Source organism: Gorilla gorilla, chromosome 4 (genome assembly GCF_029281585.2).
Source record: "Gorilla gorilla gorilla isolate KB3781 chromosome 4, NHGRI_mGorGor1-v2.1_pri, whole genome shotgun sequence".
Lineage (NCBI taxonomy): Eukaryota > Metazoa > Chordata > Mammalia > Primates > Hominidae > Gorilla > Gorilla gorilla.
In genome coordinates, this window is record NC_073228.2 from 51,501,766 (window position 1) to 51,516,295 (window position 14,530).

The following is a 14,530-nucleotide window of genomic DNA, read 5'->3' on the forward strand; positions in this document are numbered from 1 at the left end:
GCTGGGCACAGTGGCTCACGCTTGTAATCCCAGCACTTTGGGAGGCCAAGGTGGGAGGATCAGTTGAGGTTAGGAGTTTATGCCAGCCTGGGTAACATAATGAGGCCCCATCTCTAAAAAAATTTTTTTAAATTAGCCAGGCATGGTGGCATGTGCCTGTAGTCCCAGCTACTTGGGAAGCTGAGGCAGGAAGACCACTTGAGCCCAGTAATTCAAGGCTGCAGTGAGCTATAATCATGCTACTAAACTCCAGCCTGGGCAATAGAGTGAGACCCTGTGTCTAAAAATAAAAATAAAAGTAGGCAGCTTCATGGAGTTTGAAAGCACATGAATTTGTGTAATCAACACCCAGATCAAGATACAGAATAGCATTTCAAAATGTAGAACATCAACCTTAGAAATTCTTTCTTGTTGCTTTCCAGCCAGTACATCTCTCCGACAGAGACAACCACTATTCTTATCTCTAACGATGTCAAAGATGAGTTTTGCCTGTTCTTGAAGTCAATATAAATGTAGTCATACTGTTTGTACTGTTTTGTGCCTGACTTCTTCATCTCAATATGTTTTTGAGATTTTTCCATGGTGTCATGAGTACCAGCAGTTCATTCTTTATTGTTGTTGCATACTACTCCATTACATAAACATGTCACAGTTTGTTGTCCATTATTCTGTTTATGAGCAGTTATTTTTATTTTAGTGCTATTAAGAATATAGCTGCTATAAGCATTCTTGTGTAAATATTATTGTGTATATAAAATATATACATTCATCTCTCTTGGACATATACCTAACCATGAAATTGCTAGGTCCTTGGGGGAGGTCCTTTGTCAGAGAGAGAGAGAGAGAGAGAGAGAGAGAGAGAGAGAGATATTACATTACTGTATAAATAAATATGTGTTTATTTATTTTTATACACATATTTATTTATAGAGTCATGTACCACATAATGACATTTCAGTCAACAATGATGGAACATACACGTACAAAAGCTGTCCCAAAAAACTATAATGTCATATTTTTATTGTACCTTTTCTATGCTTAAATGTGTTTCCAGATAACAAATACTTACCATTGTGTTACAGTTGCCTACTGTATTCAGTACAGTAACATGCTGTGCAGGTTTACAGCCTATGAGCAATAGACTATACCATATAGCCTAAGTGTGTTATAGGCTATACCATCCAGGTTCATGAAGTCCACTGTGATGTTTACACAACAACAAAATCACTAAAGGTGAATTTCTCAGAATATATTCCCATTGTTACAAAAGATATGACGTTGTGTATGTATATGTTCTAATGTGTGTGGGGGGGGGGGTGGGTGTATGAAGAGAGAGAGAGAATATTTTAACCCAGGCTGTAGCTTGCCTTTTCACTTTCTTAGCTATTTATTTGATCAACAAAAGGTTTTCATTTTGATGAAGTCTAATCTATTTATTACAGTGTCCTCCATGAGCTTAGAAGTCTTCGCATGGCAGAAGGTTATGAATATAATCTTCTGAGTTTTCTTCTAAAAACTTTAGACTTGAAATCTTCACAATTAAGTGTTTAATCCAACCTGAATTAAGTTTTATACGTAGCGTGAGGTAGAGATCAAGATGTATTCATTTTGGCTATACAAGTATCCACTTGATTCAGCAACAAGTATTGAACAGTATTGAAAAACAGTATTGAAAAAGCTTTCCTTTTCTCATTGACTTGCTTTGGGATCTTTGTCAGAAATCAATTGACCACATATATGTGAGTCTATTTCTAAACTCTATATTCTTTCTCATTGATCTACTTTCCAACCCTTATGCCAATATCACACTGTTTTAATTATAGTAGCATTATAGTAACTTGCATGAATTTACATTTCATTGCCACAAGCAATGAGAGTGCTATAGGCAGTGAATGTATCTGTTATCAAACTTTGATTTTTTTCAGTTTGATAGGTGGAAAACTAAAATATCTCAGTATAATTTAAATTTACATTTCTCTTTTCATGAGTGACATTGAGCATTTTTTCTTATTTTAAGTGCCTTTTGTATTTTCCTTTTGGTCACTGTCTAGAGTGTAATTGTAATATTGTTTCCCAGTTTGTCATCTTGTCTTCTGGTTTTACAGGTTGTATTTTTCATCCAAGCACAAGTTCAAACACTGTTATTTTATGGAGTCAAATCTAACAGTTTTTTATGGCTTCTTAATTTTGAGTCATCATTGGAAAAGTCTTCTGACTCCAAATTTATAAAATAATTATCCTTTCGGGCATATTTATTATTTATTTTTCATATCTCAATCTTTGATCTACTTGTAATTTGTCCCACTGTAAAGGATGAAGTATGGTTTCAACATTCCCTGCCCCCACACCAAAGGGAATACAAAATTGTCCCCAAAGTACATATAACGGTCTACCTTTTCCCCATGGCTTTTATTTTGTATTTTATTTTATTTTATTAAAAATGAAATCGCACTGTGTTGCCCACCTGAACTTGAACTCCTGGGTTCAAGTAATTCTTCTGCATCAGCCTCCTACAGAATGGGAGAAAATTTTTGCCATCTGACAAAGGGCTAATATACAGAATCTACAAGGAACTTAAACAAATTTACAAGAAAAAACAAACAACCCCATCAAAAAAATGGGCTAAGGATATAGAAAGACACTTCTCAAAGGAAGACATTTATGTGGCCAACAAACATGAAAAAAGCTCATCATCACTGGTCATTAGAGAAATGCAAATCAAACCACAATGAAATACCATCTCACACCAGTTAGAATGACGATCATTAAAAAGTCAGGAAACAACAGATGCTGGAGAGGATGGAGAGAAATAGGAACACTTTTACACAGTTGGTGGGAGTGTAAATTAGTTCAACCAATGCGGAAGACAGTGTGGCAATTTCTCAAGGATCAAGAACCATAAATACGGTTTGACCCAGCAATCCTATTACTTGATACATACCTAAAGGATTATAAATCATTCTACTATAAAGACACATGCACATGTATGTTTATTGCAGCACTATTCACAATAGCAAAGACTTGGAACCAACCCAAATGCCCATCAATGATGGACTGGATAAAGAAAATGTGGCACATACACACCATGGAATACTATACAGCCATAATAAAGGATTAGTTCATGTCCTTTGCAGGGACATGAATAAAGCTGGAAACCATCATTCTCAGCAAACTCACACAGGAACAGAAAACCAAACACCACATGTTCTCACTCATAAGTGGGAGTTGAACAATGAGCACACGTGGACACAGGGAGGGGAACATCACACCGGGGACTGTGAGGGGGTGAGGGGCTAGGGGTGGGATAGCATTAGGAGAAATACCTAATGTAGATGACAGGTTGATGGGTGCAGCAAACCACCATGGCACTTGTATACCTATGTAGCAAACCTGCACGTTCTGCACATGTATCCCAGAACTCAAAGTACAAAAAAATCTCATAATTCAAGAAAAAAAAAAGGATGAAAAGGGGCCACTAGCTGAGGATGTGGACAGTCTGTAGAAGCTGGAAAAGGCAAGAAAATGATGTTCCCCTAGAGCCTCCATAAAGGATTAGCAGCAAGTAACTTTCTGAAGAAAATGCTGAGTAAGTATTCCTCAGAAAGAAAACACACCCCTTTCAATGAATCCTATTTAAACATCCAGTATAAACCAACACTGTGATACATTTTTATCTAATGTAATACCACAAGCAAACATCAAGCACTAAAAATGTTATAAAATGTGGACTTTGGAAAACCAAAAGAGAGCTAGTCTCTTTTCCAAGAAATTTCTTATTAGCAATCAAACCCTACCTTTTCCCCATGGCTTTTATTTTATTTCATATTTTATTTATATTTTATTTTATGTTATTACATTTTATGGAAAGCTAAAACATAAATCTAGAAATTATCTTTAAAACAAGACTTTTAAAAGACTAACATTTTAATTAATACTCACATTGTCCTGACACTGAAAATGGGGAAACCATTTGGGCAGGACAAACTAAAATATTGACTTCTGATTTCTAAGTTTACCAATAATTATTAGACATTAATAGTTTCCCTTTTCTAGAGAAGAAAGGAAAAGAAGGATGAACTCATTCCTGGTTAAGCTCAGTGCCAAGTGGAGAGGTCAACAAGAATGTAATGAACTTAGTATACTCACACCTGCTTAATAATGGATGCTGTTAGGACAGTTCCTTTTGAAGACATAATTTGAAGCTCTGGGTCCAATAGACAAGTAGTAGTTATGATGGGTAATAACTTACTAACAGCGTAAATGCACATTTTTATGAGACAAATAACTCTTCTTAAGCAAGTAAAAAGCAGACTAATAAGATGTTCCTACAGGATTTGATATAAACCTGAGAAAGGAAAACATCCCACCTGTGTGACACCACGTAGAAGAGAGGCTATATAAGCACTTCAAAGAGGAAAACACCAAGAGCCTTGGAATTCAGACTCTGTGGAGGTGGCTTGAGCTTTTCATCCTGGTGACCACAGACCTGGAAACAAACTAAAGCCGGACACATACTATGGACACCAAGGGCTGTACAACAACCAATTCTCCTTCGACCCCATGTCAAAACTGCTCTAGGATTACAAATGTTAGTACCATCTCTTCTAACAACGGCTGCCATCCTGGTGGCCTTACAGTCAACAAATGTCAACCAGCTGGCCACGTTCTCAGAATTCCCTGGGACCAGGGCTGCCAACCCACTCCTCGCTTTTGTCGCAAGCCCATCTACCTAATGAACAACTTCAATGCCCATTTTTCTCTGGATGACTGCAGCTGGTATGGTGAAGGCATCAACAGTAATGAGAAGGAGACCATGCAAATCTTGAATGAGCGCCTTGCTAACTACCTGCAAAAGGTGCGAATGCTAGAACGAGAGAATGCTGAACTGGAATCTAAAATCCAGGAAGAAAGTAACAAAGAGCTCCCTGTTCTATGTCCTGATTACCTGTCTTACTACACTACCATTGAGGTGCTCCAGCAGAAGGTAAGATTCCTAAGAACCTGTTTAATTGTGTTGTGAATTAATGGTTTCCAAGCAACAGTTATTTGCTAAACTTTAATATTTTTTGTTCAGTTGATGCTGAAAAATTTTTTGAAGAATAGAAAAATTTCTTGAGTGAAATTGTCATCTTGAGGCAGCATTCAGAGTCTGATAGTATTTCTGGTCAGGCACAGTGATGTACACCTGTAATCCTAACACTTTGGGAGGCTGAGGCAGACAGATCACTTGAGCCCAGGAGTTCTAGACCATCCTGGGCAACATGATGAAATTCCATCCTTACACACACACACACACACATACACACACACAAAAAAATTAGATGGGCGTGGTGGCACATGCCTGTGGTCCCAGCTACTTGGGAGGCTGAGGTGGGAGGATCACTTGAGCCCAAGAGGTCGAGGCTGCCATGAGCCAAGATCCTGCCACTGCACTCCAGCCCAGACAAAAGTGAGACTCTGTCTTTAAAAATCAAAAACAAAAAGAAGAGTCTCACGGTGTTTCCTTTCTCCAGAAATACACTCTACCATTATAACTAGATGACTCAGGACCAAAAGATGTTAACAGCAAGTTGTTGCCATTTTTTAAATAAAAATAGGGAAACAGAGATCAGAGAAAATAAATTTCGCTTTAATGAGTTTCTAAGCAATTTAGTTTTTATCCATTTTTCAACCATCACCACCTTTTTCTCCTTTTATGCTTATGTTATCATCTCCACATTGCTTGGTTTGTTTCTACACCAAACCTAAGTTTGTTATGTACAGACGTATTCTGCTACTACATATCTGGATTTATTCAGTTTTATTCATTCAACAAATGTTTACTGAGCAGCAACAACATTGGGCCAAACATTGTTCTAGATTCTGGGAAAATATTGGTGACCTTTAAAAAGTCCCTGCCCTCATGGAGTTGACATTCTAGTGGATCATGGTATTTATATAAATTTAGGATGGATTTTATTTTATTTTATATTCATTTATTTATGTATTTATTGAGATGGAGTCTCACTCTGTCACCAGGCTGGAGTGCAATGGCGCGATCTCTGCTCACTGCAACCTCCAGCTCCCGGGTTCAAGCGATTCTCCCTCCTCTGCCTCTCGAGTAGCTGGGTCTACAGGCACGCACCATCACACCCAGATAATTTTTGTTTTGTTTTTTTTTTGAGACGGAGTCTCGCTCTGTCTCCCAGGCTGCAGTGCGGTGGCGCGATCTCGGCTCACTGCTAGCTCCGCCTCCTGGGTTCATGCCATTCTCCTGCCTCAGCCTCCCGAGTAGCTGGGACTACAGGCGCCCGCCACCACGCCCGGCTAATTTTTTTTTTATATATATTTTTAGTAGAGACGGGGTTTCACCGTGTTAGCCAGGGTGGTCTTGATCTCCTGACCTCGTGATCCACCCGCCTCGGCCTCCCAAAGTGCTGGGATTACAGGCGTGAGCCACTGCGCCTGGCCAATTTTTGTATTTTTTAGTAGAGACAGGGTTTCACCATGTTGGCCAGGATGGTCTTGATCTCTTGACCTCGTGATCCGCCCACCTCAGCCTCCCAAGTGCCGATATTACATGGGTGAGCCACTGCATTCAGCCTGGATTTTATATTTTAACAACAACAAAAAAAATACTTAAAAGTTTCTAGTTAAGTACTTTTTGCTGATCTTTTAGGAAAATAACAGGAAATCTGACTTTCTGAAGTTTTCCAAGCTTCGTGAGCATAGCTACGAAGATTAATAAAAAGTCTACCTAGCCTTCCCCTGTTACTTGACACACACACAAGCCCCTTGGTTCTTAAAGAAGGAAATCTTGGTGTTTGCTTCATTTGTGTGTACAATCTCTTAATTCTAGATCTTGTGTACCAAGGCCGAGAATTCCAGACTGGTCTCGCAAATTGACAACACCAAACTGACTGCAGATGACTTGAGAGCCAAGTAAGCCCACCCAACACCGTCATCAATGACAGAGCTCATCCTGAGTCTGACCGAGATGCCCTCAACAAAATTGTCCCCATGTCTACTAACCCTCTTGCCCCAGATGATGTTGGCACAAGCCCAGAAAAGACTTTCAAATTCAATGAATGATTAAGATTAATAACTGCTCACATGTATACAGTACCTATAGTTTCTAACTTGTGAACCCATCTGATTACCTACACAATAGTTCAGTAAAATAGATAGGACTAATATATTGTTACCCTCTTTAAGGTGAGAAATCTGTGGCTTAGTGAGGCTAAGTTACTCACCCAAAGGTAAGCATAACTAGCACAAGTCAAAACCGAAACTTGGACACACGTTTTCTGAGCCCTAATCCAGTGCTTTCTTCACTTACATTGCATTGCCACTAGGGGCAGAGGAAGGACAATAAATTTCCATATCTCAAAGGACAGCAATGTAGATCCCCCTAGCAAACTAATTTGGGAATAATAATTAAGTTATGATCTATATCAAATGGTTTCACCTCCAAAGAGAATAAAACTTCTAATAGAAATACACTAAGTGAGGTGCCCAGAGCAAAATGCAGATGAGAGTTCTGCTTGGCTTGGTTTGCATCATCTCCTTTCAGATGTCTCTCTTTTCCCATCTGGTTTTTAAAGATATGAAGCTGAGGTGTCTCTACGCCAGCTGGTAGAGTCAGATGCCAATGGCCTCAAGCAGATCCTGAATGTGCTGACCCTGGGCAAGGCCGACCTAGAAGCACAAGTCCAGTCTCTGAAAGAGGAGCTCCTTTGCCTCAAGAACAACCACAAAGAGGTGAGAGAAAGACCAACAGAGTAATCACAAGCTAAGTCCCTAAAAGTAGCATCAGTTCCTTTGAGTTGCACCTGACAAAGGGTGTGCCCGCTTGTATTAGTTCGTTCTCACACTGCTATAAAGAAATAACTGAGAGTAGGTAATTTATAAAGGAAAGAAGTGTAACTGAGTCACAGTTCCACATGGCTGGGGAGGCCTCAGGAAACTTACAACCATGGCTTAAGGGGAAGCAGGCACATCTCACTTGGCAGCAGGAGACAGAGAGAGACCAAAGGGGGAAGAGCCCTTTATAAAACTATCAGATCTTGTGAGAACTCACTCACTATCCTAAGAACAGCATGGGGGACACCACCCCCATGATCCAATCACCTCCCACTAGGTCCCTCCCTTGACACATGGGAATTATGGGAATTACAATTCGAGATGAGATTTGGGTGGGGATGCAGAGCCAAACCACTGCTACGTACTACTCTGGTTTAGCCCTGAAAATACCTACTGCTACTAGCACTGGTTCAAGGTAGTATTTCAAATCCACTGGCTCCAACACAATATCTGGAGCCATAAGGGGAAGAAAGGCCTCCAACATCCCCTCCAGCTTTTCTACAAGAAGGAACCCAATTTTTCTGTCCTTACAGTCTTCCCATGTTTGTAGGCATCCCTACACAGGCTTCTGCCACCTCCCATTGGTACAAGTCAATATTGGTGCAAGTCAATATTGGCACAATCCCGTATTTGCACCATAGAGACTATAATCTCTCATGATCAATTCCACCTTTATCCTGTTTCACCCATTATCCAGCCCTGGAAATGATCTAAATTTTTTGGAACTCTGGTCTTGCTACTCATTTTTTTTTAATTTTGCACACATTTAAACATACAGTCCTACCTGAAAGAGTCTTAAATCATTTTATAGCATCTCAATAACACCTGTAAATCATGTATTCCTTTGTTGTGGGCTATATTTTAGACACAATTAAGCTAAATCATAGCAGTTAGAGTGAAACAAGAACACAAAGGGGTTATCTGTTCACCAAGTTACTTCACAGTCTTTTTCTTTCCTTAGGAAATCAATTCTTTACAGTGTCAGCTTGGGGAGAGACTTGACATTGAAGTGACTGCTGCCCCTTCTGCTGACCTAAACCAGGTTCTACAAGAAATGAGATGTCAATATGAGTCCATCATGGAGACAAACCGCAAAGATGTGGAACAGTGGTTCAACACGCAGGTGGGGGATATAGAAAAGTCAAAAACAATAAGCTGATGCTGCATTTCTAGGGCCCTTTAATCAAAGTCATGTTTTCCTCTCGTAATATTCTCAGTCTCTGGCTGTGTGTTTCAGATAGAGAAGCTGAATCAACAAGTGGTGACCAGCTCTCAACAGCAGCAATGCTGCCAAAAGGAGATCATAGAACTGAGACGCAGTGTGAACACTCTGGAGGTTGAACTGCAGGCCCAGCATCGAATGGTACTGAGCAAGCTGACCAAGCCTAGCTCAGCAAAGATGGAAACAGTCCCTTACACCTGTGTGTTGCAGTATTTCCCAAACTGTGTCTTTCAGAACAATAGTTCCTCATTTGTTAAAGCGTCTATGGCTGAAAAAGAGCTTTGTGGCCAAATAAGTCTACAAAATGCTGGACTAAACCAAGGTTAAACAGGGTGCCTTCCTGTGAGCCATTAATAAGCTAATATACACCATGAATCTCCAAGAAGGGGGTATATGGTATTCAGCATTCCAAAACTTATTTGACTGTGGATCCCCCCACTTTTTTTAGAACATCTCATGGTATTAATGATTCATGAAGTACACTTTGGGAAACACTGGGAGAGCATTTTATTATATGCAAAGCATTTTTACAAGCTATCACATGAGATTTATAAAGCAATCCTAAGAGTGGGGGTGGCATAATTATTAACGAATGTTACAGATGAGGCTCCAAGAGCTAAAGTGATTTTCCCAAGCAAATCCAAGGTAAGTTTCAGCCCACCTATTTTATAGAGACACTGAGATCCTGAGACATTAAGAAACTCATCCAAAGTCACAAAAGAAATAAGAGTCTGAGCCAGAGTTTAGATTCCAAAGCCAGTATCATTCTGTCTCATGATAATGCCTCTCTGAAGTAGAGAATTGCTTACATGCTCTGATGTGAAGGGTTTTGGGAAGACCTTGCCCCACACTGGTTTTGTCACCAGCTAGTCATGTGACCTTGGACAACATATTGAACCACTTGAACCTCAGTTTTCTCATCTATAAAAATTGGGATAATCATGCAAATAATAGGCTATTAAAACCTAAAATCCCATCATTATCCATAGACTTACAGAATGATAGAGCAGGAATGAAATTTACTCATCAGTTTCAACTTTCATATTTTACATATAAAGGAATTGATCTGGTGGATAAATTGTATATGGTAAAACATTGCTTGCTTCCTTTTTTAAGACACGAACACTCACTGAATGAAGTGCCATGGTAATGCTTTTTTTTTTTTTTCTTTTTGAGATGGAGTCTCACTCTGTCGCCCAGACTGGAGAGCAGTGGCACGATCTCGGGTCACTGCAACCTCCACCTCCCGGGTTCAAGCAATTCTCTGCCTTAGCCTCCCAAGTAGCTGGGATTACAGGTGCCCACCACAACACCCAGTTAATTTTTTGTATTTTTAGTAGAGACGGGGTTTCACCATCTTGGCCAGGCTGGTCTTGAACTCCTGACCTTGTGATCCACCCACCTTGGCCTCCCAAAGTGCTGGGATTATAGGCATGAGCCACTGCGCCCAGCCAGTAATGCATTTTCAATGCCTGGGTGTGCATTATTTTTTTTCTCTCCAAATTAGGAAAGTGTGGTGAGAGATTATTGGTTGGTCAAGAAAGAGAAAGTGAAACAAATACTTACAGAGAAGCAAAAAGAGAAAGAGAGAAAGAGGGAAGAGATAAAGGAAAGCAGATTTTAGCATAGTTGATCATTTGGGTTTTGGATTTATTTGATTAGGAAACAATAAATAAAGTGCTTGGAGATCTATCAGTAGTGTCACAAAGAAACCATTTTTTTAAAATGATACAGGTGACAGGTGACCTGGGCTTAAAGGAGTCATCATTATAAATCCTACTATCCTTCTCCATGGTAGAGAGATTCCCAAGAGTGCATCCTAACGGAGACAGAGGCTCGCTACACGGCCTTGCTGACCCAGATCCAGAGTCTGATTGATAACCTGGAGGCTCAGCTGGCAGAGATCCGGTGTGCCCTGGAAAGACAGAACCAAGAATACAAGATCCTGCTGGACACCAAGTCCCGGCTGGAGTGTGAGATTACCACATACCGCAGCCTTCTGGAGAGCTCGGATGGCAAGTACGTAAAATAACAGCAACTTCTATGACAAAGAAGTGCAAATGAACGCAGATATATGTACTGCCACTGGCAACAGGGGTCAAGTGCTTTGTTTGACCTTCTTGCCAGTGATGGGGAGCTGGGACAGAGGCATCCACACACCCTCTCAAGCTGTGCCATGAGGAAGACTTGCAATTCTAACCTTATCCAAATTTGAGGCATTGGCTGACCTGAGCTGTTCTGAAGAGCCCATGGGCCAGGTTAATTTCTTATAGGTTGCTTACCTTCTTAGAGTTTTAAAAATTACTAGAGAAAAAATGATTTCCCCATAGATGAATATTCCTGGTGACCATTACAGATGTTTCCCCACTGAGATGAACGTCTGATTTTCATGAGCTTGTACAAAACAACCAGGCTCCTTTGGAGGAACATTCTGCTCAGGCTGAAACCCCTAACCCTATCTAGCCACTAGTCCTTGAGGCCAACAGAAGCATGTACACATGTATGTTTTAGCATCTTTTTTAAAAAATAAAAGTTATAATTTTTGTAAGCAATAAGAAGCTAACCAACCCATAAGTAAACATATCCGGAGGATGAGTTCTTTGAAGCAACTCAGTCCAAACTAAAACCCCAGAGACTTAGTTACAATTGCAAAGGAGACCTACTTCCCGAAAATAATCAGTGAACTCTTCACAGCATTCTTTTAATTGGCATGACCACATTATATGAGCACAATGGTCATCAATGCTGTCACCTTTAGGAGCCGTGATCATATACCAGAATACCTCGAATCATCAAAGAAAGATTATGTTTATAAAAAGAGCGTTTACTATGAACTGCTTTTTACTTCAGTTCTCTAAAAACTATGCATAGACAGCCAGAAGGCACTTTGAAGCTTCCTGATGACACAGTGAGGACTCTTTCATAGCTGGGGTTCAGGCCACCACTATTAGTATGACTAACTCCTCAATGAGAAAAATATCTGGTTAATTTCCATTCCTCGGATAATAATGCCCTCAACTTGTTCCTTATCACTGTTGATCCTGTGGGTTTAGTTTCCATTATATCCATTCTGCAGATGAAAAACTAAAGGTTGAGTGCGTTAAATGACTTAGCTGAGGTCACCAGCTGGTAAAGGACAGAGCTGGTCTCTGCCTCAGTCTTTTGACTGCTAGTGCAGTATTCTTTCCACAATGTGACGGTATTGACTAATGGAAACTTACATAATCTAATACTTCTAAACCTAGGATGCTGATTTCCAATGGATTTGATCTGATTCTTTTTCTTCCAGTAACTACAGTACAAAATGAATGAATAAGCATTTAGAAGTATGTACTTGTCTTGAGCAACAAGTGTTAAAAAAATTAGCCACGACCATTTTTCTCCATGACCATCATCGCCTTCCCTCAATCACAGCTAAAATTGTGTTTTTTTTCCTTAGGCGTCCCTGTTACTCACGTGCCACCAAATGTGAGCCTTCCCCTTGGACATCTTGTAAGTCCGGAGCCATAGAAAGCACGGCCCCAGCTTGCACATCCTCATCCCCCTGCAGCTTAAAGGAGCACTGCAGTGCCTGTGGACCCCTGTCCCGGATACTGGTTAAAATTTGCACCATCACCAAGGAGATTAAGGATGGGAAGGTCATTTCTTCTTACGAGCATGTGCAGCCTTGTTTCATCATCAGACCTGCCAAAGTCTAACATCCCAAGGTGATGAAAATGACCCACATTTATGAAACAGAGGCCAATACATGCTCCTGCCAGAGAGGTTTAAGAAAACTCCCCAGTCCCTTAAGGTACTTAGTTTCTTACTACTACAGCGGGTCCCCATTGCTAGGTAGAATATCTTTTATTCTGCCCCTTCCCTAACTCACCACTGCTAACATGATAATAAATTACATTTCTCTGGAAGGACGTTTTGCATTTATCTGAGGGATGGGAACTGATTTGTAAGCACCCAGGAAGATGGCCTACATTGCTTGACTACACAGGTGATTGATGGGCAGGTCTCTCTCTTGTTTACTCAGGCCTTGTTTACTGACATTCCTCCTTAGAGCCAGTCAGACAAGTTTAGGGTTGTTTTTGGCCACTGGCACCTGAAGGTGAAAAGCTACAACCTTCCCTTCTAAATGTCTTTGGATACAGAAAGAAACATACGTGGGAACAGTATAAATAGGGGAAAAGATCTTTAATATTTAATTCACTTGTGTAGATAGTCACGAGTATGGATCCTATTAAACTCTGCTGTCTTAATTATGATTTATCTATACTAACATACTTTACCTTTCCAAAGATATTTTTTTAAATGTCCATGGTCTCCAAAACTTTGTGACCTATTAGGCTCTCCAAATATTTTATTTGAGAATCAGATAAGTTGTGGGGAGTGAATCTAGAACATTTTGAAGAAATAGCATGGGTCTTTTCATTAAACATTTGCTATTTCTCTTTCTATTCTTTAGGGAATGGGAGTTTGTTCTGATTGTTTGACAAGGAACATTTAGCTGGAATTCTCAAGAAATAACCCTTCTTCCCCTCCCTGTGAAGAGTGACAAAGAAAAACATAGCTTAAATTCCTGCTTCAATCTATCCATCAGAGTAAATGGACATAATATCCACACATTTTGCAGAAAAGCAATAGTGAATAATTGCTGCTTGTAAGTGCAAGGGAGTCCCAAAGTGAGAAGGCATCATTTATATACCAGCCATCATCACAGCTTCTTACAGGATAGTCTCAGAATATGTAAGTCATTCCTGACAATAATTATTGGACATTGCCAGAGGTTTTAAGAAATAATTCAAAATCAAACACAGATGGGTAGTCAAAAGGCCTGAAGTCCTACACCTGCATTTCCCAGCTGTGACCTTGGGGAAAACATTTAGACTTCATCAAATTTAATTTCTGTGTTTGTTAAATGAGGATCATGCCTACTTCACAGGGTTGTTGTGAAGATCAAATGAAATTGTTTATGTGACACTGCTTTGAATGCTGAAAAGCACCACCCAAGGTAATTTTTATGTAAGTTTTGCTTTTAGCTACAGCCCTAGACCTATTTTTGTAATTATCTCATTTTAAAATTCTTTCTTCATGAATTTAGTTATCCAGTCATGATTTTGGAGTTTTAGTAGTGTTTAACTTTTAGGAGGAAAAAAAAAACATGATTTCCTGTGATCAGGCCCACAATTCTACTCAATAAAGCATTTTTCAGTTCTTAGGGTATGTATTGCATATCAATGAGTCAATAATGCCTGATGCCCACATCAAAGACACATGCATTGTGTAACTTACAGCTCGATGATTTACTTCCTCCAGACAAGTAGCAAGTTACACTAGGCAAGTGGAATGCAGAACTCCCAGAATGACCTCTTTTAAATCAATAATTTCTCTCTCATCTGAGTGGGCAGAGTACCTCCGGTCAGTAGTTAACTGCGTACTATCTCACGCTGCGGGATGAAAATGTGGAAAGAGCAT

The 14,530-nt window shown here is 39.9% G+C and overlaps 1 protein-coding gene and 1 long non-coding RNA gene across 4 annotated transcripts in view; one reads left to right on the forward strand and one right to left on the reverse strand.

Annotated features, from left to right (window-relative positions):
• LOC134758528 (uncharacterized) overlaps window positions 1-14,530 on the reverse strand; it is a 64,384-nt gene that overhangs the window by 11,513 nt on the left and 38,341 nt on the right. The gene's annotated exons all lie outside the window — the stretch shown is intronic.
• KRT39 (keratin 39) lies at window positions 4,354-13,706 on the forward strand. Of its 3 annotated transcripts, none has more exons than XR_008680136.1 (8): window positions 4,354-4,984; window positions 6,839-6,921; window positions 7,584-7,740; window positions 8,804-8,965; window positions 9,080-9,205; window positions 10,863-11,083; window positions 12,504-12,857; window positions 13,521-13,706. XR_008680136.1 is itself a non-coding variant. In XM_055388166.1 (8 exons), exons 1-7 carry the CDS (start codon window positions 4,517-4,519, stop codon window positions 12,760-12,762), a joined length of 1,476 nt encoding a protein of 491 aa, XP_055244141.1. In that variant the 5' UTR covers window positions 4,354-4,516; the 3' UTR covers window positions 12,763-12,771; window positions 13,521-13,706. The 3 variants fall into 3 exon arrangements, 2 of the variants coding, with proteins under 2 accessions (XP_055244141.1, XP_004041837.2); XM_055388166.1 differs by having other exon boundaries at window positions 12,504-12,771; XM_004041789.5 differs by lacking the exon at window positions 13,521-13,706 and having other exon boundaries at window positions 12,504-12,946.

Excerpts from the sequence above, each read along its gene's own strand:
- KRT39 (XM_055388166.1), top strand. The coding sequence starts at position 4,517 with ATGGACACCAAGGGCTGTACAACAACCAATTCTCCTTCGACCCCATGT. Across the intron at positions 7,741-8,803 it reads TCAAGAACAACCACAAAGAG|GAAATCAATTCTTTACAGTG; the intron begins GTGAGAGAAAGA and ends TTCTTTCCTTAG. Across the intron at positions 11,084-12,503 it reads CTGGAGAGCTCGGATGGCAA|GCGTCCCTGTTACTCACGTG; the intron begins GTACGTAAAATA and ends TTTTTTCCTTAG.